Source organism: Notechis scutatus, chromosome 5 (assembly GCF_049901735.1).
Source record: "Notechis scutatus isolate UNSWTSFEM ecotype Mainland chromosome 5, rNotScu1.2, whole genome shotgun sequence".
In the NCBI taxonomy this organism is placed as follows: Eukaryota; Metazoa; Chordata; class Lepidosauria; order Squamata; family Elapidae; genus Notechis; species Notechis scutatus.
The window spans coordinates 79,179,037-79,204,931 of record NC_142013.1 but is presented as its reverse complement, the minus strand read 5'-3'; the positions used below and the strand labels follow the sequence as shown (position 1 = coordinate 79,204,931).

The 25,895-nt window shown below is 36.1% G+C and overlaps 1 protein-coding gene across 5 annotated transcripts in view; it reads right to left on the bottom strand.

The window, feature by feature from the left end:
• Nucleotides 1-1,663: 1,663 nt before the first annotated feature.
• The window catches only part of HERC2 (HECT and RLD domain containing E3 ubiquitin protein ligase 2), a 111,265-nt gene continuing 87,033 nt past the window's right edge, over nucleotides 1,664-25,895 (bottom strand). For 4 of the 5 annotated variants that reach the window (XM_087967112.1, XM_087967110.1, XM_087967111.1 and 1 more), the window contains exons 71-93: nucleotides 25,689-25,796; nucleotides 24,981-25,112; nucleotides 24,401-24,559; nucleotides 24,194-24,312; nucleotides 23,626-23,751; nucleotides 22,998-23,153; nucleotides 22,601-22,716; nucleotides 22,289-22,487; nucleotides 20,987-21,201; nucleotides 20,095-20,272; nucleotides 19,047-19,208; nucleotides 17,823-17,914; nucleotides 17,372-17,511; nucleotides 15,728-15,915; nucleotides 15,006-15,203; nucleotides 14,638-14,721; nucleotides 12,934-13,075; nucleotides 11,254-11,448; nucleotides 11,032-11,144; nucleotides 6,298-6,488; nucleotides 5,833-5,938; nucleotides 3,755-3,967; nucleotides 1,664-2,426 (exon numbers count right to left, since the gene is read on the bottom strand). In XM_087967112.1, the coding sequence (XP_087823238.1) occupies nucleotides 2,154-2,426; nucleotides 3,755-3,967; nucleotides 5,833-5,938; nucleotides 6,298-6,488; nucleotides 11,032-11,144; nucleotides 11,254-11,448; nucleotides 12,934-13,075; nucleotides 14,638-14,721; nucleotides 15,006-15,203; nucleotides 15,728-15,915; nucleotides 17,372-17,511; nucleotides 17,823-17,914; nucleotides 19,047-19,208; nucleotides 20,095-20,272; nucleotides 20,987-21,201; nucleotides 22,289-22,487; nucleotides 22,601-22,716; nucleotides 22,998-23,153; nucleotides 23,626-23,751; nucleotides 24,194-24,312; nucleotides 24,401-24,559; nucleotides 24,981-25,112; nucleotides 25,689-25,796 (3,605 nt within the window). In that variant the 3' untranslated portion in view covers nucleotides 1,664-2,153. The remainder of the gene's footprint in view (nucleotides 2,427-3,754; nucleotides 3,968-5,832; nucleotides 5,939-6,297; nucleotides 6,489-11,031; nucleotides 11,145-11,253; nucleotides 11,449-12,933; nucleotides 13,076-14,637; nucleotides 14,722-15,005; nucleotides 15,204-15,727; nucleotides 15,916-17,371; nucleotides 17,512-17,822; nucleotides 17,915-19,046; nucleotides 19,209-20,094; nucleotides 20,273-20,986; nucleotides 21,202-22,288; nucleotides 22,488-22,600; nucleotides 22,717-22,997; nucleotides 23,154-23,625; nucleotides 23,752-24,193; nucleotides 24,313-24,400; nucleotides 24,560-24,980; nucleotides 25,113-25,688; nucleotides 25,797-25,895) is intronic. The other variant, XM_087967113.1, reaches the window with a different exon arrangement.

Here is a 25,895-nt window from a genome sequence, read left to right as displayed (position 1 = left end):
AATCAGAAACTGAGCCAAGCACTGTTTTTTTTAAAATTAATGAAATAACAAAGCCAAAAGAATTTGCCCTTTCAATGAATAAAGGCCTTGCATTGCTTAGTGAAATAGAAAAATATGAGATACAAGATAAGATTGTTAATGAAAACCTTATTGTAAGAGGTTGTGTTAGTTTTTAAAACACTGGACCCACTTTTGCAAAGTAATCCTACAGAAAGACAAGTCAAGAAATAGCCAGAGATTAGGAAGGTTTAAAGGAGCTTTTAGGAAATCCATTGTAAAGTAAAAGAGCAACACAAGGAAAGTATTATTATTAAAGCAGAAATTTGTCAATGGACCTAACTTCAGAGTTAAAATTTTGGAATAGCAAATAGCAAATTTGCTATTAAAAATAATCAAGGGACATTTTTCATTTTCTAGCTACTATGAGTTCCAATTGAAAGAATTCCAATTTTAAGATTGAATTTACAATGCATCTTAAAGCACTTTTTAATGTCACTTAGTTTGTTATTCATCATCCGATCTAAATTTATTTTTGTATACTAAGGCAAGACTCCTCAGACCCTGGCCCACTACTGGAACATGGCCTATGTGGAACCAATCACGCAAGAAGCGGGCCAGAGCACACGGTTATACGTGCCAGGTTGACTTGCAGTCAAGCAACATGTGTGTATGCTTGCACACCAGCCCACTGCTCGTGTGAGTTGAGCTGTGTGTGCGCATGTGTGCCAGCCCGCCACTCGTGGGACCCTACCCTCCAGCCAGGCCAAATCGCAAAGATTGGGGACCACTGCATTTAGGTACTAACTAAATTAAACAATTGTTCATCAGCATAGCAGTCCTAATTTTATTTCTCAAAAATATTTAATGCAGAGATTTAAAATTAAACAGAATGATTAGCAAAAATGTAATTTAAGAAACAAAATGTATGCTGTGAGGCTCTAAGAAAGTCCAAGGCAAAGGGGAGGGGAAGAGAGGGAGAGAGAGAGAATATATAGTATTTTGTGTGTGTCTCTATCTGTGTCCCTGTGTGTGGTGGGCTTGGAAAATGAATGGCAAATTATTTAGATGCATAAAAACAATTACAGCAGCAATAAGTGGAAACAAGAAATTTCCTAGTTCATAGCTAAAACCCCAAGACTGGCTAGAGAATCCCAGACTTTTTGCAGTTTAGGAAGCTAAAAATATATCCAGGAAGAATGCAATGGCAAATCGCTTCTGTAGCATGCCAAGAGAACTGTACAGGTAAACCCACATAAATCACCACGAATCTAATTTCACTCAAAGGCGACTTGACTTTTTTCTTTTTAACTAATTCAGAAATAAACTCTAGGCTATCTAAGACTTGAAATTTTAGTAGAGCAACATTTCTTTATTGCTGCTACAATTATGTTTTAGAAGTTGGAAACCCCTGGAAAGATTTCTCACCATAAAAAGCCCTATTAAGTTGTCAGTGGATAGTGATGGCTGTTTTATTTAGAGAGAAATTATAATTTGACATGGTCATGGCACAATTATGTAGCTTTTATATCTTATGTTAAGAATCTTGTTATTCAGAGGTGGGGGGAGACAGGAGATAATATGACACTGAAAAGTGGCAAGCTTAGTAAGTTGTTGGCTAGTTAATAGGGCAGCTAGTCGACTAGAATATAATGAATAGTGATAACAGCGTTCAAAAAAGTTTTTAATAACCAAACAACTATTAAAGTTAATTGAAATATTTATAATACTATTCAGTAATTGCACAGTAGTTCCAATATACAATCAAGAAGATGCAAAGAACACAACACTTAATTTGGAAAAAAAGACTATTGCACTGACCATTTAAAATAATTTCAGTTTTTTAAATGCCACACTACCAATTTTTTATAAACATTTACAACACATCAGTAAACACCAAGTTCTATCTGCAGTGCAGCATGAAGGGGGTGAAGGGAATCTCCAGCCATCAAAATAGATGTTCAATGCCCATGTTCTAGAGACAGTTATTTCCATTATTTGCCACTCCTACAACAAGTAGTACGTACTCCTCATTTAGTAATGATTAGTAGTTCTCTGGCTGCACGCCTTTGGACTGTGACCCGTTGCATCAAAGCTATTTTGTGGCACGCTGTTCCAGGGCTCCAGCATTGTCTCTGGCAAGGGGACCTTCCCTCTCAATGGCCAGTTAAATAGTCTTGTGTGGAGTCAGAAGCAAAAGAATCAGCATCTTCATTGTCAGAATCATCACTGCTATCATCAGCAGTTGGCTCCCCTGTCAATGCTATTCGAGCATAGTCATCCGTGTCTATGGATTTACAGAAATGGATAGCATACTTTAGTTTCTCTTCTAGAACCTGTTTGCAAGAATACCTAGGAAGCTTCAGCAGAAAAAAGCATGTGTAGGACTCAGGAAGAAAATGGTCTGGAGGATTGTATTTATCCAGAACCTGTGAGGAGAAAAAGAAAAAATAGCAATGTCACTGAATGCCATTTGTATAGCACAAAATTCAAAGTGGTCACTTATCCATGCTTATAGAAAAATAAAAGGCTTATCTCTAGCTAAGAGGGTCAGAGTCCCGCTCCTAAGAAAGGGCCATGGAAGGCAGTTGTCACCTTGCTTTTGCTTTCTCCCAAGTCAAATAACAATTTTGAAGCTATATCTCAAGTTGCTATCCATGTAATACTGTAGTAATTTAATGGCAAAAACATTGTACAAAGGAGATATGTATATGTTTCACTGTGCCAGCAGCCACGCACGTTTTAAAGTATTTTGCATGTTTTGGACTAGTGCTTGTGATTACCAATTACATATGAAGAGCCGTCTTGATTTGACCATTGGGTTGTTATACTGTAGTTAGTGCTTTGAGCCACTGGAATGCCATCAATGTGTTTCACAGTAAGACCTCAATTTTATGCATCAATTTGGGGAAGTAACATCAAAACCAAACATCCATTAAATTTAAATTTGCAAAATTGAAGTAACTAACATAATTTGCAGCAATTTATGCCATTTACCTAATTACACAAGTGACATAAATGATGCAAATGACGTCAATTATATTAATCACTTCAATTGTCAGGGATTCTTTAAAAAAAATTGTTGCGGGGTGTGTGTGTGTGTGTGTGTGAAGCCCAAACTAGGTTTTTTTGTTGTTGCATCTGAACATTGCTGAATGGGTGATTTGTAAATTAAAGTTTCACCATCTTTCTATGGAATATTTTAGAAAACTTTCTTGTTGAAGAATATTAAATCTTTTCCTACCCACACCACCTCACAATTTGTTATGGGCTGATTTAAGCCATGAACGTTTAAATATACATCATTAAGGGTTTTGTTTTAATCTCTTGAAAATAAACAACTGTTTCTCATTCAAAGTACATCACTATTCAGCAGAATAATTATGAGATCAAGAAAAAACTTACTTTCCATCAGTGACAAATATGTGTGTGCGCGCGCGCGCACACACACACACACACAGATACAGTGCATTACTTTGGGAACCATTTTGTTTATATGCAAAAAAAAATAGGAGAAATCATGACAAGAAAAAAATGAGAACTGGAAATATTCAAAGAAACACCTAACAAGAACAAGTATTTAGCTGTAAGCTTCCTGTTTCTTTCAATACAACATCCATAAATAAACATTTCCTCCATTGCATGAGATAAGGCAGAGGTCTCCAAACTTGGCAATTTTAAGACTTGTGGAAGTCCATGTTTGGGGACCCCTGAGATATAAGGGCACTTTGCTGTCATGAAGCTTTTGAAGTCTTACCTGGATGACAAAGTCCCTGCCTCTGAAGTCTGCAATGGTTCTTGGAAGTCTTGTCCTACCCCATACAAAGCGCAAAAACAGAGACCGTTCTGTGTTGGAGAAAGATTCCATCACCTCCCAAAACCACTGAATGAGAGAAGCACTGGGTTCAATCCCTTTGTATGTAGCCACAGATTTCAAAAGATGGAGAGGAATATCTGGACTCCCACACACCTGAAAGAGGGGGAAAGCAGAAGCTGTTTTAGTTTAGTTTTTATTCTCATGAGAGCTTGAAATATAGTTCTTCATAGGAATGTATTTTAAAAATGCTGCTATTAGAGATTTTTGAATTCTCAGGTGCACTTTGATATATGATGTTCTTTACATAGTTATTGTCCTTTTGCTTTGCTCCATTGTGTGAGTGTTAATTATCTCTCAACAGCTGTAAAAATTCAGATCCGATGTTTGGAAACAGAGAACAGAAACATCTATTATAACTTGGTCACCAAAACCCAAAATAATTCTGCATAAGAAAACTACAGGAGAAAAGGCAAATAAAAGACAGCTGACTAAAAAAATTTAGTAAGAGTGGTATCTCTCATTCATGTGCAAGAGACAAAAAAGAGAATGTGGGCACACTTAACAGAGACAATGAAATAACTATGGACCGGCACCCTGGTGTTTATATGGGAGAAGAATCAAAGGAAATATGTGGAAGGGAAGGAAATAACTTGCCTTTACTGAGAATTCTGAAAACTTAAAAGACTCCACATCTGGAAGACTTCCTGGTTACAGAAGACTAGCTGGCCTAAAAATCTTTGAATTATTCTCGATTCTTGAATGTTTATTTTTTACTTTAAGACTCAGTAACTCGTAAACATTTATTTCTATCGTTTACTTAATTTCCTCTGGCCATAAATGCTCTGCTACCAAAACAAAAAAAAACCACCTATCTTTATGGTTCACACAGGTGCAGAGGAGGAACCTAGATTTAGACGTTCTAGGACAAGTAGAAGAGAGATGGGCTGATTTCAGGACTGCAAAATATACTTTGTCTAAGGCAGGGGTGTCAAACTCAATTTCATTGAGGGCCGCATCAGGGTTCTATTCGACCTCGTGTGGGCCAGGAGAGTGTGGCCAGAGTGGGTGTGGCCAGCTTGATCTCACTCATGTCAGTGGGGCGCCTGTGGTGGCCCAAGCACTCTGCCAGCAAAAACTGGCTCCCAAGCTCCATTTTCGGCTGCGACCCTCTGCCAGTGAAAACAGAGCTCGGGGGGAGGCTGTATGTGGCCCTCGCTAGCTCCGTTTTCAGCTGGGCCGGCCTCCTGAAACCTTCTAGCAAAAATGGAGCTTGGAGAGGCCACGCGCAGCCCTCATGAGCTCCCTTAAAGGCTGGGCTGGCCTCCTGCAACCCTCTGCCAGGGAAAATGGAGCTTGAGAGGGATGCACACGGCCCTCCTTAGCCCAGCTCCACTTTGCTGTTTTCAGGCAGTCAGGTGGACCAGATCTAAGCACCCCATGGACCAGATCCAGCCCCCAGGCCTTAAGTTTGACACCCCTGGTCTAAAGGTTCTGTTTGAGTCTAAGATCGATCAAGTAAAAAACTAAAATAACATTCCCTGAACTCCAGTGCTTAGACTGAACAGCATTTAGTCTTCCTTTATGAAAGACCATGTTTTTTTTTAACTTGATCAGAATGATTTAAGATGGAGAATAAGTCATTGTTGCTATTATTAAGTGGGAAAAACATCAGAGGTGCAAATCTATCTTCCATTGGCATCTGGACAGAAAGCAAAGAGAATTATTCATTGTTACCATCAGTGATAATTTTTCATGTATCTTCCTTTTATATGTAAGTTGCTAAATTGTATATATAAGACTAAATTGTAAATTTAGATTTTAAATATTTTAAAAGCACAAAATAGCTGTCTTATTTCCTTAGCATTGTTTTGTTAAGTAACTCAGCCAAATTTAACTTTTAGGAAATAATGAGATATAGCTACTGTCATGCTTCTCTTTTAAATAGTTATAAATCTTTGAAGTACAAATATGTGTTCTGATTTTTATTAAGTTGGCCAACAACAACTGTATATACACACCATCGTTTCCAGTTCATATCCTGTGAATAGTGAAAGAAGAGGAACAGGGACAACCCGGGCCATCCCTTCTCGAACAGCAGCCACTTGTTCATCAAATTCATGTAATCTGCCCAAAAAACAAATCATGTCACCATATATTTGTCAGTAAGAGAAATACAATTGCTCCATAATTATATGGGAGGACACGAAGAGATATCTGCATATTTTCCATAATTTGCTTTAAAAGTCTGGAGAAAGTCTTTGTAATAAATGGGTGAATGAACATAAGATCACTGACACTGAAGACGATACAAAGTTGTATTTAGTTTTTCAGGTTTTTTTTCAAATAATCTGAATTCTTAATAACGATCATCATACTCTATCAATGTTCTATTTGCTTGATTTCATCTCAACACTGACAAATATTACAGCACACATTCAACAGTGGACTAATTATCACTTATCATGTCTGACTACTTTACAAACCTGTAGTTTATTGCAAGCCTCACATATTCTGTTCGATTATCCAGTGTAATATGGGTATATTTGGAACTGAGTTGAATATCTTGGCCACTGGCATTTGGCACTGTAAATGGCAGGCTCATGGCTTCAAATTCTTCTGAGGTAGCTTCATTGTCTCGGATATACATAAGTCCAGGAATAAAATCCTTATCAACCTTTTAGATATAAAACAGAACTAAGTTAATCTTTTCTACATAATGTTTAAATATCCTATTATTTGGGATAAATTATATGGCTAATTAGTTCACATTATGATCCTTCAAGCAAGTAAGAACATGTGCTTAAAGTTAGAGATAGTGGCAAATTGACACTAAAACTGCATAACCATTTACAAAACTTTTAGGATTTTAAATTCTTAGAAACAATTAGAACAGGCAATCTTCTAATGAGCTACAGAACAATAATATAAATACCTCAAAACTCATTTTCAAGCCTGGGGAAGCTATCATATAATTTTTGGAAATGTAAGAAGCAGGAAAATGAATACATTTGATGAAAGGGAGTAACAAGCTGAACATATCCCAAATTAAGTATTTTCCATACAGTGTCAACTTCCTTTATGTGCAAAAAGACTAGAACCATCAGGTGAAATACTTGATTTTGACTTTCAGGTTGATTAAGTACTCTCTGGAAATAAAATGTAAATAAAGTAAACTCTAAACTATATTGGATTACAGTAGGACTGGAAAATTGGGGAGGGGAGCCCTTTGAGAACTGCCCAAATGTATAAGACTTGTAGGTGGGAGCCATGACACACAAGCATTCCATGTTCCTGTATTTGTGTCTTTTCTTACACAGAGAGATGCACACAGAGAGATATACTCCTATTCTTGGGAAAGAAGTCTTCTGTACTAATAATCCTGACAACAATCACCTACCTGCCTTAGGTAATGGAGAGAGGCTTTAATCTCCTCCTTCGTTCTAAATATAAGTTTCTTTTTACATAGATATGCTTATAGCCCATTTATCTCCATAAATTTTCCACTAAACAAGCTTAAGATTGTACTGCTATCAATTAGGCAGACAATTGTTCACTTTAAGAAGAGAGTATATCTTTGGACTATACAAGGAAAAGGAATACTATGAAAAGGCTAGCCTCTAAGGCCCTAGAGGATGAGCATAAAAGACTTGAAAAAGAGCTACAGAAAATGCCACAGAAAAAGGACATCAAGCTAAAAATGGATATAATTAAACACAAAATGGGTCCAATAGAAAAAGAAGAATTAGCACAGAAAATTAGAGGTGCTAAACAGAACTACTTTGAAGACGCAAACAAACCAGGTAGATGGTTAGCATACAAATTGAGAAAGGAGAAAGAATCAAGGAAAATATTGCAATTAATAGATGACCAAGGCCAAGTTTGCCATGGTAGCAAAGAGAAGAAGGAAATCATTCGAGACTCCTATGGGAAATTATATATGCAAGAGAATATTGATGAGGAAAGAGTTAAGCAGTACTTACAGAATGCCAATTTACCTCAGATACCTAAAGAGACTGAAAAAATGTTAGAAAGCAATATAATGATGATGGAGTTAACTGAAGCACTCAAGAAGCAAAATAATGGAATGGCACCAGGCCCAGATCGACTTCCGGCAGAATTTTATAAAACATTACAAGAATCGTTGAATCTTCCATTGCTAGAAGTTATGAAGTTATGTTAAAGAAGAAGATACCTAAATCATGGTCAGAAGTCTATATTACACCTATTCCAAAAGAGGAGGCCGACCCGTTACAAATTAAGAACTATAGACCCATTTCTCTACTAAATGCACATTATAAAATCTTTGCTTCAATATTGGCAGAAAGACTTAAAAAATGTTTAAATAATTTTATCCATCCTGATCAAAATGGATTTCTGCTAGAGACAAATTAAAGACAATATGAGAGTAATCTTGGATACTTTGGAATACTATGAGGCACATCCTGAAAAACAAATGGCTCTGATATTTCTAGATGCACAGAAGGCATTTGATAATGTGAATTGGCGATTCATGTTATTACTGTTGGAACAGATGGGTTTTGCTAGAAAATTTATTCAAGCAATAGAAGCTATATACCATAAGCAAACGGCAAAGGTAATGATAGAGGGAGAACTGACAGATTCTATTAATATAAGAAAAGGAACAAGACAAGGGTGCCCACTATCACCTTTGTTGTTTGTGTAAACTTTGGAAGTGTTAAACAGAAATATTAGGGATGAAAAGAATATAAAAGGAATGAAAATCAAAAAGGAAGAATTTAAGTTGCAAGCATTTGCGGATGATCTGTTTTTCATCTTAGAAGACCCTTTAGAAACAGCATCAAAATTGATAGAAAAGATAGAGACATATGGAAAGGTGGCTGATTTGAAAATAAATAAAGATAAGACAAAGATTTTGACAAAGAATATGCTATTAAGACAAAGGGAAGAACTGGCAGATCTATTGAAAATTCAGGTCACGAATAAGATCAAGTACTCCGGGATATATTTGACAGCAAGATGTAGTGCATTAAAAGAGAATAATTATATTAAACTTAAACAGCAGATAGCGCTAGATTTGGCGAAATGGGAAAACTTACAACTGTCACTAATAGGGAGAATTTCAACAATCAAGATGAATATATTACCCAGAATTTTATATTTGTTTCAAACAATTCCAATTAGGCTTGGAAAAGACTACTTTGAAGATTTAAATAAAATTGTGTTGAAATATATATGGCAAGGTAAGAAAGCGAGAATAAAGTTAAAACTTTTGCAAGATGCTAGAATTAGAGGAGGATTTGGTTTGCCTAATTGGGAGCTGTACTACCAAGCTACAAATCTGATGTGGGTTAAGGAATGGATAACACTAAGAAATACTAGATTGTTGACATTAGAAGGACATGATTTGTTGTTGGGGTGGCATGCTTTTTTATGGTACAAAGAACTAAAACACAGGGGTATTTTAGAAGACATTATATACGGGAGTCTCTGTGGTTAAACTGGGAGAAGATTAAAAGACAATGTTATTTGAAAATTCCAGTCTGGTTATCGACTATTGAAGCATTTTCGTACCCTATAATATATAAAAAGAAACAAACAGTTAGATATGGTGAAATATTGAATGAAAAGGGTGAACTTAAATCTATGCAAAAACTAGAGGAACAAGGTATAAAGATGAATTGGTTTCATATGCGCAAATACATTCAAGGTATGATAAAGATTCTAAAACAGAAGGTTTCTATGATAAATTGACTGACTTAGATAAGATTTTGACAGGTACTGATGAAAAGGTGATTAAAAAATTGTATGGATATTTATTAGAAATTAAACTAGAAGAACAAGAAGTTATAGAAACTATGATTGCTTGGGGGAAGAATTTTGGATATGGGATTGATTTAGAGAAATGGCAAAAATTGTGGTCTCAAAATTATAAAATGACAATGTCAACAGCATATAAAGAAAATTTGTATAAGATGTTTTACAGGTGGCATTTTCCCCCGACAAGAATAGCAAGAATGTTCAAGAATAAATCCGAAAAATGTTGGAAATGTCATCAGACACCTGGCTCATATTACCATATGTGGTGGACTTGTGCGGATGCTAAAAAATACTGGACTAAAATCCACATGTGGTTGGAAAAAATGACAAAAAACCATATAGACTGGAAACCAGAGATATTTTTATTGGGAATTTTACCTGAAATATATAGTAAAGACTTGAAATACCCGATTGTAAATGTATTAACAGCGGCTAGGATTGTATTTGCTAAAAACTGGAAAAATGAGAAAATACCATCACAGGAGGAAATCATTAAGAAAATATTGGAATGTGCTGAAATGAGTAGATTGACATTTGAAATTAGAGAACAAGAGGATAAACAATTTTATAAAATTTGGGATCTTTTCTATCAATGGTTAGACAATAAAGTACAGTAATGAAATATGTAGACTTTTAGAAAATAATAAATATATAAAGATGTACTTCTTTCTTATTATATCTACAAAATGATTTTAGGATAGATTTGGGATGATAATATGAACTGTTATAAAATAAACTAAGTAAATTATGGTTATCTTGTAAAACATGAATGAATAAAAGTAGTCAAATGATTGATTAATAATGATACTAAGGTATTTAATTTTTGATTGATAATATGAGATTATATGTAATGTAACTGTAATTGAAGACTACGAAATGGAAGCACAAAACAATTTGTAAACCAACCGGCACACTGTATGTACATCTATGGAAGATAGCTTGATGTTTTTATGTTTTGTTTGTTTATGTTTGTTTTTAAAAACCAATAAAATTTATAAAAAAAAAGAAGAAGAGAGTATATCTTTGATCCTATATACAAATGCTTCCTATTAATTACTGTCTTCTCATCTTATCCCTCATGAAAACAACATGTTATTCGGCCAAATAAAAACATATATCTAATACAAAAAGAATGGCCTTCTGGCAGTAGAAGGATGTAACCATAACCAGGTAAGTCCTCATGCCAGTAGTTCTCAACCTTTTCTTTGCCACGAACCCCCTTTAAATACCTTTTGTGGCCACAGACTATGGCCATAGAACACAAAGACTTAATTCAACATTTAAATCATAACATTTCTTCAAGCCTTTGCCAACTCTGTGATGATATTACAGCCCCTCCAGGGGTCCACAGGCCACAAGCTGAGAACCACTGCATTATGCTAATATTATTATATAGATGAACATAAGGTTTTTCTTGCCTCACTGAGATCAGCAATTGTTAAATTCATTCCTGCCAATTGTTTCCATACAGGTTCTGCCAGATTAAGGCTCAGAGGACTTCCAGTCCGAATAGCTATCCCCAACATAACTCCTAGGTAATTTAAAAAAAGAAAGAAAGAAAGAAAAGTGTTACACATATTATACGATCAAAGCTTTACTCAAAGTTTTTTTAAAAGTTTAAAAGCTGCAGCATAATTTACCGAGGAAGCGAAACATGTTCATGTGCAATGAAGATTTTGCCGCAGGGTTTAGGAGAAAGCAATCTCTGTTTGCTCCAGATTCATCCCTTCCATTAGGAGTCACAATTAATAATGGGGTCAGTCCATTCTGAAGTTCTTCACACATTTCTGCTATTGATTCACTGTAGCCCCCACCACAGTCATCCACAGATTCACCTGAGAGAAAGAAAAAAAATACTTTGTGGAACTGCTGAATTGGTAGTTTAAAGCTACATTCAGCTATTTTTATAATTAACATTAGATGCAGTGAAAAGGAATATTTGCTGAATTCACTCATTTTCCCATTCAGTTAATCCTAGACATAATAGAATACATATTTCAAAATGTTTATTGATCTATAAAAACATGCTTAATCAGTAAATTAGTGAAGTCAGATTCTACAGGATGAGCCAATTAGTGCCTTCAATATGGTCTATTCAAAGGCACACATCCTCCCTCTTGTTCTACATATTTAAGTTTTATAAACATTTATTTATGTACAGGTCATCCTCAATTTACAACTGGTCTCTTAGTGACTATTCAAAGTTATGATGGGCCTTCCCAGGAGTACTTATGACCTGGTTCCAAAATTGTATCAGTTGCCCCATGTTCATGGGACCACATTTTAGGTGCTTGGCAACCAGGCATGATATTCCGCTCTGAAAAAAAAATCGGGGCCGGCCAAAAGAGACCCCCGCCGTGCACCCGGGGAGCGCCCGCTGCCTTCCCTCGCCAGGGCCGGGCGGCGGCGTGTTGCAGGGAGGCTGGTCTGTGGCTGGCCCAGCTCCCTTTTCCTGCCGCTCAGCGGCCTCCGCTCGCACCGCCCGGGCTCCGCTCAGGTATCCGGCTGGGGCTGTCAGGAGTTGCTACCGCCGGCGCAGCTCACGCGGCTCCAGTCCCGCGTTGCCTCGGGAAGGAAAGGCAAAACCAGGAGCCGCTGCTGCCGTTGCAAGCGCCGCCGCGGCTCTTCCTTTTGCCTTTCCCTTCCTGAGGCAACACGGGACTGGAGCGCGGAGCCGCGCCAGCAACTCCTGACTCGGGCCTCCGAGGGGAGGGGAAGGAGGAGAAGAAGGGGTGGGGGGAAAGGAGGGGCGATTCCCAAAAAAATCGGAATTCCGATTTTAATCGGAAGAATATCATGCCTGGCAACTGATCCACATTTATAACTGAAGCATCCCATGGTCACATGACTGTATTTGCAACAGTTTTGCTGAAAACTGGCATTTATTTCTGCTTGTGGTCAGAACTGGCCCATAGTGAACAACTGGTTCCTAAATGGCCACTTAACGAACACAATAAAAGGTCATAAAATCAGATAGGGCACAAGGGTGACCCACTTCATAACTTATTATTGTAATGGGCAGGTTCTGTTATGGTCATAAAATTAAGAACTACCTATACAGGTAAAATAAAAGAAAATAGCACAGGAAAAAATATCCAGCAAGCAACATGTAACAGAAATATCTGAAACTATTTTTTTAGTCTAAGAAGCTTTCTGTTTGAAAATGACAATATGCAATTAATTTGGGTTGAGAACCAGTTGCCAATAATTAGTACCAAGGAAAAATTATTACTGACATTTCTTCTTTTCGGTATTTATTCTATGTATAAGAAAGGGCAAAATATTATAAAATTAGATTAAGCGGGGGAAAAAAATATTACCAACAAACTTGACTTTCCAAACGCGATGAGGTAGAAGAAGACTATCTGGACTGAATGAGCTCATCTTAGCACACATCTGTCCAAACACAGATTTTGTACCATCAGGACCAGCCAATCCTCCTTTGCTTCTAGATCGCTTTACCTGATCACAAAACAAAAAAAAAGTAAAAAATCTAACTCTTGCAAAACAAAAGCTTAAGAGTATTTTGGTAATGCAAAAACACACACTCAAATTAATGGTCCTAATAAAACTTTTCAGCAGCTGGTTTTGAAGACACATACAAAATACTGGATGAAAGTCAGAGAAAAAGCTGGATGCCCCTGAAAGTTAAACAGTGACACAATTCTCAATCTGTTCTTCACTTATTCCCTCCTACTTTAACACTGATTTTCCTTTAAAGAGATACAGTATTAACCCATTATTCCAAAGCACATGTGCAATGTCTTTCGCACGTTTTGCTCAATGAAATAAAACAATAAACAGTAGTATATTCATCCTCTGGGAAAAAAAATCTTGAAACATATATCTCTGGCCTTAGGCCTAATATTAGATGTGTTTACGTCATTGACATTTTTTTTATGATAACCACTTCCTTCCATGAAGTGACCACATGTGATGCTGATTTCCTAAAATTTAGTGATGCCTGAGGGCATTCTAAAAAATGTCAAGTGATTAAAGATGGGTAAAACAATGACAACAATGTGAGATTTCTACATAGAGAAGCATTATGTTTTTGTGATTTGAGCCTTATCTAGATTTTCATATATACTTTAGACCAGGGACCTCCAAACCCCTGTTAGGGACCCAGCCACAGAAGCAATGGGGGAATGCATGAAGCTTCATTTGCACATGTGTGGGATTTAAGTTGCGCACCACCCCCTCCCCACCTCCGCCACTGCCGATCTATGGAGCCAGAAAGGTTGGGGACTGAGCTGTAGGCAACCGAAATTTCACAATGTCTTAGTACAGTCTTAATGCTCTGAGTTCATAAGTATGTATTTGCTATCTTTCATCAGTGTCATGATGTCATGATTATCAATATAACAAAAATAAGTGTCCAAGCCATGTTTCTATTTGCAGCTGTTTGTGTTCCTAAAAAAGCCTTTCTAGATAACTTAAACACAATGTTCTTCGGGGGGGGATCACTCAAAATTAATCAGGGCTCTGTTTAATTGAGCTCTTTCCTCTCTCAGCCATGTTACCAGCATCTATTCCACTTTGCTTAGGATAGCCCTGTTTTCTTCCAGAAAGGCTCTTGAGGAGGAATATGTGGATGCAGGGAGAATGGGAAGGAAATGTAAACTCCTTCTATTCACAGAGGCTATATATACTGTGGAAGATCAGAATTACACATGCCTATCAGACTGTGACTTTACATACAGTCCACACAATTGTGAACAGTTTCACAAAGCAGACTGGATCTTTACAGATTAATTTTTGGTTTACATATATCTGTATTTACCACAAAACCACCAAGATTTCACAGATATCTCATGGCTACTAAAATGTTTTATTTCTGACTTATCAAATAATGTGAAGCTTTTAAAAGCCACAAATCAATCAGCAACAATCAATCTTAATTAGAAAGTGGAAAAAACTTCTATTAGTACTATAAGTGGACTTTCCCATACTCTAATCCTCAACTTCAAACACAAGGCTGGCCAGAAATCTTACATTCAACAGTCATATTATGACATTCTTACTTGTATTCTGTTGAGTTCTACAACAGGCCCATGCTGCCGATCTCTCACCATAGTTGCTTGTACAACCTTTCTAAAAGCTGCCTCCTAAAAGAAGAAAGAGATTTGGAACGTAAGTTTTAAAACATACATTTTTGGTTGAATATTTAATATTATTCATTTTTTATTTAAAATACAAAATATTACATTAGCAGAAATATATTAGAAGAAACCTTATTAGTAATTCATATTTGAATTCCATGTATCAATGCTATGATCTTTATATACTGTACATCGTAAATCATACTTTGAATGAGATGTTAACAATTTGCACACTTTAAGCATTATGACAGTAACTGGTAATTGTTAGTAGGATGTTTTGAGATACATGCCTTTCCTTGTGATATCAAAATTCCTCGTAATGCATCAAACCCCATTGAGGGACCCTGGCCAGTCTCATCAAGGCGTCCTTCAAGATCAAACATGGGAATACAAGGACAAAAGAGCTCGGAAATGTGATGTAGTAACAGCAATCTGTTCCTCAAGGCAATGATAGGAATTTCCTGTAGATGATTGTATTCCATAGGAACCTACAAAATTCACATCATTAGAATTTCTTGTGCATTGACCAACAGGTGTTCTTTCATGACAGATAATATAAGACCTAATAGTCAGCTAATTAGGTACTTTCTCTACTGAGTATTATACATTGTTTTGATATGTTTTATATTTTAATCATAATAATAATACACAGTATTCACATACTGACTACAAACAATGGTATGATTAAGTAGCAACAATGGTGCATTGGAAGATCTACAAGAAATACCATTTGCCTGAAAGCAAAAACTAGTGGGACCATAAAATAGAGAAAGCCATAGAAAATGAAGAAGCTAAAGTCATGATTTTTAAAATCATAAGAAGTCTTGGGAAACCATTATCTTTCTCATCAAATCATTCCTTTTGCCTCAAGCCTAACAAGTCGTTGGATAGCATGACCAGTACATAAATAGAATGTACTAGAATGTCTGTACTTCTATACTTGCGACTATTAATATTCTGATTTTACAGTTTCCAAAAGATTAAAAACATGAGTTAAAAGAATTTTTTTTACCTGGGAAGGGAGTTTGCCTGCATTAGCAGGTTTACTAGTAGACCAAGCTAAAGTATGCGCTGAACCACAAGCTACTCTGTTGATCTTTTTACCCTGAAGTGCTGCAACCAGACGTGGCCTTTGGATAGCATTAGTTGTCCCATCTCCAAGCTGTCCTTCGTCATTATCTCCCCAGGTATAGACTTCACCTGTACCATTCAAAAGCATTATTTACAAACTCAAACAAATCAATCACTTATAATAATGACATAGAAACATTATGTCATTTACAAAATGACTTCAACAATACCTTTTAATGAGAAGAAGTAATAATTGGCACACAACAATCAAAACATTTAATAAGACATATATATTAATACTACAGATAAAAGGTGCTGCTTCAGCAGTCTCAGCAGACATGGGTATTTCCTTTAATTAATTTAGTGTCAGTTTAGCAACAGAAGGAGAAAAAAGGTGGTGATTCAGGAATTGTCATGTCTCAAGAAAAGAGAGGATGACATAGTCTTCTGGTTGATTAACTTGGACAAAGAAGTACGGTATTCTCTACATGTATGACACTGAAAATGTATGCTTGTTAGAAATCAGAAGCATAGCCTCTACTTTAGCACAAAAGAAAAACAGAACCTGGATACTCGAACCTGAATGATAATTTGGGGGAAAGGGGGAGGGAAGGCACAGGAAATTTAAGCTATTAGTATTTCTTAGGATAATTACATTCATTTGCTGAAGTCAATTGTTGCAAATCTTGTTTTTGATAATATTCTAGCATTACCTTCTAATATCCTGAATTTTGAATGCTACTTCTGTAACCATTTCAGCTTCAGTAAAGTATACCCTTGACAAAACAAATGGCCAGGAGTCTTTCTTTACTAGATGACTGAATGGGATGGTTAAGATTAAGCTGAATCTGAGGTTTTCCATGCAAACAACGCAAAGGAAAGTTCCCTCTCCTGCCCCCCCCCAGCCCCCCCACCCCACCCCACCAGCCACTCCCTGGTTATCTGCAAAGGGCCAATGAGGTGCTTGCATATTGTTCAGGAAACAGGTGTTTGGTTCCCAGATCTGCATGTCGTAATGACCTTGGCTGGCTGGAACTTCTCAAATGCCTCAATTGGGCTTCAAGGCCCCCCTTTCTTCACATTCCAATCCTTGCCTCCCCTCCCAGGCTAATGTCTGGCTGTCAGCTCATGAAGCTTGGATAGGTGAAATGCAGCCATGACATATATTATCACCTATGCTTCTAATTTATTTTCTTGGCTCTGTTGTAAAATTTCTAGTTTCCTGGCTTTCACATGCTGTTTCTATTGCTTCATTACAACCTTTGGCAAAGGCATTCAGAAGCAATGTCCTTGGGGAGTGCATGTGCAGTGCAAATTATAACATATGGGTATATTTTAAAGGTTTACCACTTTGTCTTGTTCTTCACAAAATGAACATAAGGCAAAGATTATTTTGGAAAATTTTCTTCAGAAATAGTGAAAGGACACAGTTTTTAAAAAAAATGGAAGGCAACTGGGATTTGAAGTAAATACTCAGCAGTGTACCAAAAGACCAGAGATGATATAATAGTCTTCTAAAATGTGTTCACTTTGGGAGTTTAAGGCTGTTGTTTTGTTTTTAAAGGAAGTGAATTATTCCACATACCATCTTCAGTACAACACACGCAGTGTAAAGAGCCCGTTGCTATGGCAATTACTTTCTTCCCTTGTAAACCCTGGACTTGTCGAGGTCTTCGAACATGGTCATCTGATCCATGACCTAATCGATGGTAATCGCCTTTGCCCCTGTATCCAAAACATAAGTTACAATTAACACATCAATCTTTAATTGTTCCTAATTATAAAGGAATGTAAATTAGGAGAATATAGATTTTGATATAATTCTGTTCCCTATATTGAAAAAAGCAGATACCACAAAGATAAACCCTTCCTAGATTCCATTAAAGAAGCATAATTTTGCTAAAGGAATACTTTACCTCTGTTTGTAACAAATGCCTGTTTTTTAATCTCCAGCCTGCAATGATTATGTTTTTGTTTAAAAGAAAATAAATCACTAAGAGTGGTATTACATTTTTTGGAAGAATAAATACACTTACCAAGTGTACACAGCTCCCGATTTGGTAAGGGCCACAGAAAATTGTGAGCCACATTCTACTTTAACTACTCCAACACCAGTGAGAGAATCAATCTGGGTGGGAGGAAAGTTTAAACACAGCTTGTCAAAGAAATAATTGCAGAACATGCAGAACATTGTGGTATCTTAAAAAAAAATAAAGCTCTACCAAATAAGCTCCACTCATCCAAAAATAAAGCTCCACTCTATCCAAACCAAAGATACTACTACAATCCTTGTTTCATTATTTTAAGAAATAATTTAAAATACTCTGATTTCATTCTCTTTTCTTTATCATCTCTGTTTAATCGAGCAAACCACCCATTTCCCCAGAGAAATATAAACAGGAGAAAATGAAGGCCACATCTGAACCATGTATTGGTGATCATAGCTTTCATTCCCATGAAAGCAGACGATAGCCATGTAGTGCAGTCTCACAAAGACTAAAACAATTGTTAAAAAGAGCCTTAAAAATCAGAAAATACATATATTAGTTTCTAAAGAAAATGGCTACATCCATAGAAATCTGATCAACTGCTGTTAATCCATTTAATAAAGATGTGCCTTCATCTTCTGTATTTCAATTTCATTCTACACATGTTATGCATTGACAATAAACTTTTGATTGATATATTCATATTTGTTACCAGCCAGGAGGAAGACATTTCTGTTATCACACCTGGTATGTGGAATACCATACACCTAATTGTAAATCATTTACTTATCTTTTCAAACACTTCAAACAGTTGGCTCACAATGCTGATTCAGATCTAATGGTTTATACACACTAACATATTTCCATGATTATTTCATAATATTATTGGATTTTAATACTATACACTTAGTGGAAGCGACACAGAATGTCAGGTAGAGTATAAAGGAATCTGAAAACTTTTCCTGCTTTTTCCCATGTTAAATTTCTGAAAACAAAAGTACAAGCCAGAGGGACCAATATTTCCAATCACGGGAAAAATCAGAATCTTTCGTGATCTTCTATAACTTATCGGACTTTCTTCAAACTAGTCTGAAATGCATTTGTTAAGTCTGAGAAATTATTGATATACACAGATTTTCTCAAATGAAAATCCTGTTTAGCTCACATCGTTCAACATTATTCCGAATCCAACAGATAAGGCTAAATATTTTTACAATACAGAAAAATGGTGCACATTTTTTTTCTCATTTTACTAAAGTATGAACGAAGTACCTTCATTGGCACTTTGCAACCATCACTTCCGCCTCTCCCGAGCTTTCCATAGTCTCCATCTCCCCAGGACCAGACAGTATCATCATCAGTCAAACAGAGGGTCTGTGCATCCCCACTGCCGCAGGCTATGTCAATCACACGATAACCCTGGAGTGCTTCAACCTGTCAAACAAGCCTTTGGTTATCACAAAATTCAAATGATCAGAGCTTTAAAAGGTAAATTACTACAATAATACACATTCATGTAGGTCTTCTCTTTAGTGGTACATTACATTGAGTACAGTGGGACAGTGGCACATTACATATTAGACACCATTCTGAAAGGTCTGATCATTTGCATGCATTTCATGAAACAGAAACATATGGCATATTAACTTTTAGATGTGGTACTCATTTCATTGAATTAATATTGTATTTTGATTTGCATGCACATTATACTATTGTGTTTTGCAATTTTAAGATTTTGAAATAAAAAGGAAGTAAAAGTAAAAAATGAATTGAAATTCAAGCAATGTTTTTTAATTTTCATTTTTACAAGGCAATTTCAGCAAAGTAAAAGATCAACAAGATAGCCTGAAACAGAAGTTAAATATAGCTGATTGCCCTCACTTTATTGGACTATATTGAATTTTCAATATGAATTATGAATCCGATGTTAATAGCTACATAATACATACATTGAATTGACTCCTTTTTTAATAATGTATTGTTTTGAATGTATTACACTGATTGCAGTACCACTTGAATATTTTTATATGTAATTGGATTTTTAATAGCAGTTTTAAAATAGCTGTATGGTTGATGTTTTTACGTATTTTTTAAAAAAATATTTTTTCTGGTTTTACGATGGGCAGATGAATGAATGAATGAAAACTTCCAAAAATAAGTCAGGCAAAACAGGTCCAAAGTTATTTGTTTATTGATTTTTGACTTCCTTAAATCTTTTGCATGGAATTTGGCATAATGAGGTGACCTATTACGAGTTGAATTGAATGCTTGACCAGTTAAAAAAAGGTGGTTCAAATATACAACTTGGACACCATCTCACCAGCTTAGGTTTCAACTGATCCTCACTGTCCCCATGACCAAGACGTCCGTATCTTCCCTTGCCCCATGTATAAAGATCTCCTGCAGCAGTAATGCATGCACTGTGTGCTCCACCAGCAGCAATATCAACAACTTCTATGCCCCGCAAAGATTCAATTACTCGAGGACGATCACAAGGACTAAACAAAATAATTGTAAAGCATAAAGGGCAATGTTAGTAAATATGTTGTGGACTGCAAGGTATAACAGATTAATTGGAACAGTTAAAACACAGTTGTTAGACTTTTCAAGATAAATAATCCTTACACATTTTTGCTGCCTTTAAGAATTATACAGAGCTCTTGTGTTTTGTTCCACTCTGAACTTGTGGGGAAAAATTCCAGTGATAAGCTACTGCAATTCCATACTCCCAGCTTCCCTCTTTCTCTCAAATGCATGCACTACATTGTGAACTATGCCTGCTACTTCAAAATCCCTGATATAGATTAGTGGCTAGTGCAATTCAAACCTGCACCATGCACCAATGTCTAATCCAAATGATGTAGTAAAGTTTTCTATTTCCTGTTAAATTATTATTTGGTTTATTATTTGGTTTATTATAAACACTGCAGCTTCATTGCTTTGCTGATATGATCTATCAAGTCAATTGTGGCTCCTGGTGACCACCGAAACAAATCCTGCAGGTATTTGGGACAACATTTTCAGAAATGATTGAAGTACTTTCTTTCTAGAGTGACTAATCCTCAATTATCCAAATAAATTTCATGCCTAAAACAGGAGTAGAACTCAGTCTCCAGGCTTCTAAGCCAGCACTTTTAACTACTACACAAAGCTGCTTTAGGATTTTACACATCTATGGAACATATATGATATTACTTATAAAATTGTGCTACCTCCGGTTGCCATGGCCCAGTTTGCCATCCTCTGCTTCACCCCAGGAATAAACCTCTCCCTCTGAAGACAATGCTAGACAATGTTTTCCTCCAGAATTCACAGCAACTTTCTTGATAAACACATGCTGAATGGATTCTAGTAACGTGGGAGTAGAAACAGACTCTGTCCCCCCAATTCCAAGTCTTCCACCTGCACCATATCCTGTGGCATAGAGCTAAAATAAAAAAATGTATTACTTGTATGAATTTCTCACACACGAATATTATTAGATGGCATCAAGAACAGTACTGCTATCTAAAATTAAGATCTTTGTTGTTTTTCACCAATTCTGTTTACTTTGCCTAGAATCATTTGTATATTTTGGGCTGATAATCATGTTCTCTTTGCTAGCTTTGTCTGTATTCTACAAATCTTGGTGTTACCATCCATGTGCAGCCCATGTATGGATTTATGCCTGCTAAAAAGTTCAGCTAGAGAAAGTTTCAAAACATTGCAGTTCCGTAAAATTCAGGTGATTGTAAATGAACACTCCCCAGCATTTGGTCTGATTTCTAAAATATTACCGCAATAAATAATCAGTATTAACTCTTCCCATTATTGTCATTACCCCAGGCTGTTCTTTTATTATGGGAGGCCTGGTCAGTTTCCATCTAGAAAGTTCAATTCCAACATTCAAAGCCCACTACCATAATAATTCTTTTTGAAAGATGCTTTTGAGATGAGAATTTATTAAGTGATTGTGGAAGATTTGGATAGAAATAAGGCACTATTTATAGCAATAGCACTTAGACTTATATACTGCTTCATAGGGCTTTACAGCCCTCTCTAAGAGGTTTACAGAGTCAACATATTGCCTCCAATAATTTGGGTCCTCATTTTACCAACCTCAAAAAAACAGAAGGCTGAGTCAATCTTGAGATGGTCAGGATCGAACTGCTTGCTATGGGCAGAGTTAGCCTGCAATACTGTATTCTAACCACTGTGCCACCACGGTTCCTGGTTTAAGGCATGGAATATAACAGTATATGCCACATAAAGCAGTGTGATCCATTATTTTTAATAAGATAATAATTTTCCTTTAATGAGTAAATCTTTGGTTTTCATTTACAGTACTATCTCTCACTTTATAGATTCTTTGGGATATTCTCAATACCACTAATATTTGGCATGTCTATGTTTTAACTGGTTTTATTGACAGTTTCAATCCTTGGTTTTATTTCAATAAGCATACATATTAATAAGAGGAGGGCAGAGGAGAGGAGAGGAGAGGAGAAGATTTTATACGTAAATATGCTCCTTACCTTCCCATCAGCAGTCACTGCAAAAAGTGTCTGCTCACCACCTATTAACTGTACTGGTCTAAGCGTAGCAAGAGCTTCACACGGTGTAGGAACCTTAACTTTTGCTCCTTCTATACCTCCAAGTTGTCCTCTGTGATTATGGCCCCAGCCATATATTGTTCCACTGCCTCCTGCAGAAAGTGTCCAATCATCTGGTCTCCTGTTAGAAGGAAAAAACCTTAACCATGTAAAATTCCCTAAAACCCCAATTCTTTACATATTTAGAATTTACCAAAAGCCTTCTCCACCCAAAAAAATATAGCATCAAAGAACCTGTTCATCCACTGTACAAGCTGTTCATCTTGTTCTCTTTTAAAAACTTCGTGGCTCTCATGCAGAATATCAATATTTTCATGATCTGCCATTAATTCTTGAATTTTCTTGGCAACCTATAATTGAAAGTATGGTATTTTGTGATCAGTTGAAACTTGAATGTTGTTTGAAGTTTTGAGTCTATAATGAGTAATTAAAATCCCATTATGAAATAGGGCAAGTTATGGCAATGGGTCCAACACTGACAGGCTTCAAACCACATATATCTTCACAGTTTTTATCCAATGTAATGTGGATAACTGATTTAAATGAGTATTTATAGAACAGACTTTTGTGCATTGTTTTGAGAACCAACATTTGAATTTCCAACTAAATAAACATTATGTTAAACCAGTACCTCATCAAGAAAGAGGCGAGGCAGTGGTGTTCTTTTATCAAGGGCTACAGCAACTCTGGAAGCCATGCAGTATCTTCTAAACCAAGCCCATTTGTGTGTCTCTGCACAGCAGGGAAGAGTATCTAATTCCAGATCACAAGCAAGGGCTACAAGCACCTATACAAATAAAACAGTAAGTTTCAAAAGAAAAAACATCTGTCAGATTGATTTTATTACTGGAGTCTCCTTGGCTTCATTTTATTACTGGAGGTGGAGGTGCCAGTGGTATTGGTAAACATTATGGCAAGGATGCAATGATAATTCAATAAATTGAATAAGAAACCACTTTGATGCACTGAAATACACTGAAACAATTAACAATAAAAGTATAAAATCAAAAGATTTTAATTCTTCAATTACTGCACTGCTCTTTATTTAAAGAAATAACAGCTCAGTCCTTACATGAAAGAAAAAGAATTTATTCTTTTAAAGCCCATGACTAGCTTTGATGCATTCTTCATTTTAATCAAAATAATTCTACTATATATTCAGATGAAATTTCAGGCTGACCATTCAGGTTTGCTTACAAGCAATGCTAAAGGAATCCCATTTCTGAATTTTAAATCTTTTGCACCCAATGTTAAATTACCTTAAAAAAAGGACTATGAAGCAGTTGTTTGCCACCTCTGACAATGGGATCTTCATAATCAAACTGCCGCTGTAAAGCTTCAGGAAGGCCTTTAACTAGAGCAGCTAAGGCACTGCCAGTGAAACTCTGACACACATACACACAAAAAACAAAAACAAAAGGATTAGATAGCAATGATAGTTTTCTAATGTTGCATATAACTCACATCAAGATATAATTTTCTAGTTTGAAAATATTATCCATCATAGCCTTCCACAATTTATACCAAGGATTGGAAACATACAGGCATATTTGACAAAGCCAGTATCCAAGTACAATTTGTCAAGCTTAGTCAAAGAAGTCAATTTTTTATTTGTATTTATTTATGCTTCATATTTCTTAACCACCCTCCCCCTCAGATATCCAGATGATCCCTCATACATTCTGAAATCAAAACATTGCTCAATTGTACAGCTTGAGAGAGAAAGAGACACAGAGGGAGGGAGATTTAGACTTATATCTGTACTTCTAAGATTTAAGCCAGCCACAGAATTTATGATACTAGTAATGGGAGGCTTGGTAATTTTACCATAGTTCGTGCTTCACCATCATTATCTCCCAGGATTCGATTGATATTAATTGATTGGCCAAACTCAGTAGTCAGTAACTTTCGTAGTCTTTGTAAAGCCCACATTCGGTGGCCAGCAGCTAAAAGATATACAGAAAAATGCACACAGACTTAAGAAAAAGTTTTTCAGTATTAGAAATCAGAAACTCAATAGAAACGTGAACTCACCTAGAGCGCTTAGTTGAGCACATGCAGCTAATGAAGCTGCTAAGCGAGGAACTATGCTCCTGTTAGAAGCAAAATTCAAACGGAAATCCAGTAAACATGTTACCAAATCCATTGACGGGCAAGAAAGAATACAGCGATCTGAAAGAAGATCTTTTGGGCCTGTAGGAAAAAGTCCAAAATATTAGTCATTTCCCAATCAAAAATTAGTGATAATATTTAGAGAAATAAAACAAGCACAATTGAATGGTGCTGGGAAAGTAAATGAAAGATAACGACTTAACAATTCATGTAAATTCCAAATATACCTATCATGATTGTAATCTCATTTAATGCTTTATTTGTATCTAAAAAAAAACTTTTATCACAGACATATGGCTGCCATCAATGGATGAAAAGCTAACACTGGTTTAGTTAATCATTTTATGAATTAGATACCAACCACCGTATCTTTAACACAGGAGTAAATCTCCCTCTTTTCTGCTATTTAAGCTGCTTGCTAATAACTCAAGTGAAAAATGAAAAGAACAAATATGCCAGTACAGAAAAATATTTCTATCCTGAAACAATACATGGGATTCACCTGCAGCTGGCATGATGGGATAAACTGTGAAGCGCCAACCCCATCCATTCACAGAGCCATCACTGATAAATTTCCATTTTAATTCATCACCTGGAATGCGCAGTTCACTAGACCAGTCAGACCATTCACGACCTGAAATATTTAGATAAAGTAGTCACTTTAATCTTTGATCTATTCAGGAAGGGAATCTACTATTTTCGCTCTGCCACATAAAGCAGCACAATACATCATGATGATCCTCTAGTCACAACTTTTCATCTTCACTGAAGATCATGATTCCAAATGCAGCAGGTCATTATATAACATTCCAATCAGACTGGTGTTTTTTTTCCTGAGACACTGAGGGGCAACATTAAAATGCCTAGAAGGGATGCTCAGGCCCAAATGATTACTCCATTTTGAAAGATCTTCCCCAAAATACAAGTTTTGCAAAGCATAATCAGAAAACAGCATCAGCATTAAAAATTGGAAAAAACAAAAATAGGTGGTTCAAGAAATTTAAATAGGAGAAAAAATGCCAGAAAGTACAACATAATATAGGGATGGGAGGAAGGGGCAGAATTTAATTAGTACTTCTGATTTATGAAATGTATCTGAATTAAACATTTTAATTTATTTATAATTCTATTATATTTACATACCTTCAACATGAAGTTCATCCAGAAAAACTTTTTTCTAACTTAAAATGTCACATACATATCTCATTACCTGATCTCACAGAAACTATCCGGTTGACTCCATCCATGACAGTGAGAGGATCATGGCGTCGTTCTGTGGAGCACTGGCGGTCGAATTCTACTCTAAGACCTTCAGCACCTGAAGAATGAATGCAACAAAAGTAAAATCAAAAGACTCAGAAGAAAGAGGAGAAAGATTTATTTCCTTTAAATCTGTATTCATTGTTTAGTTGAATTT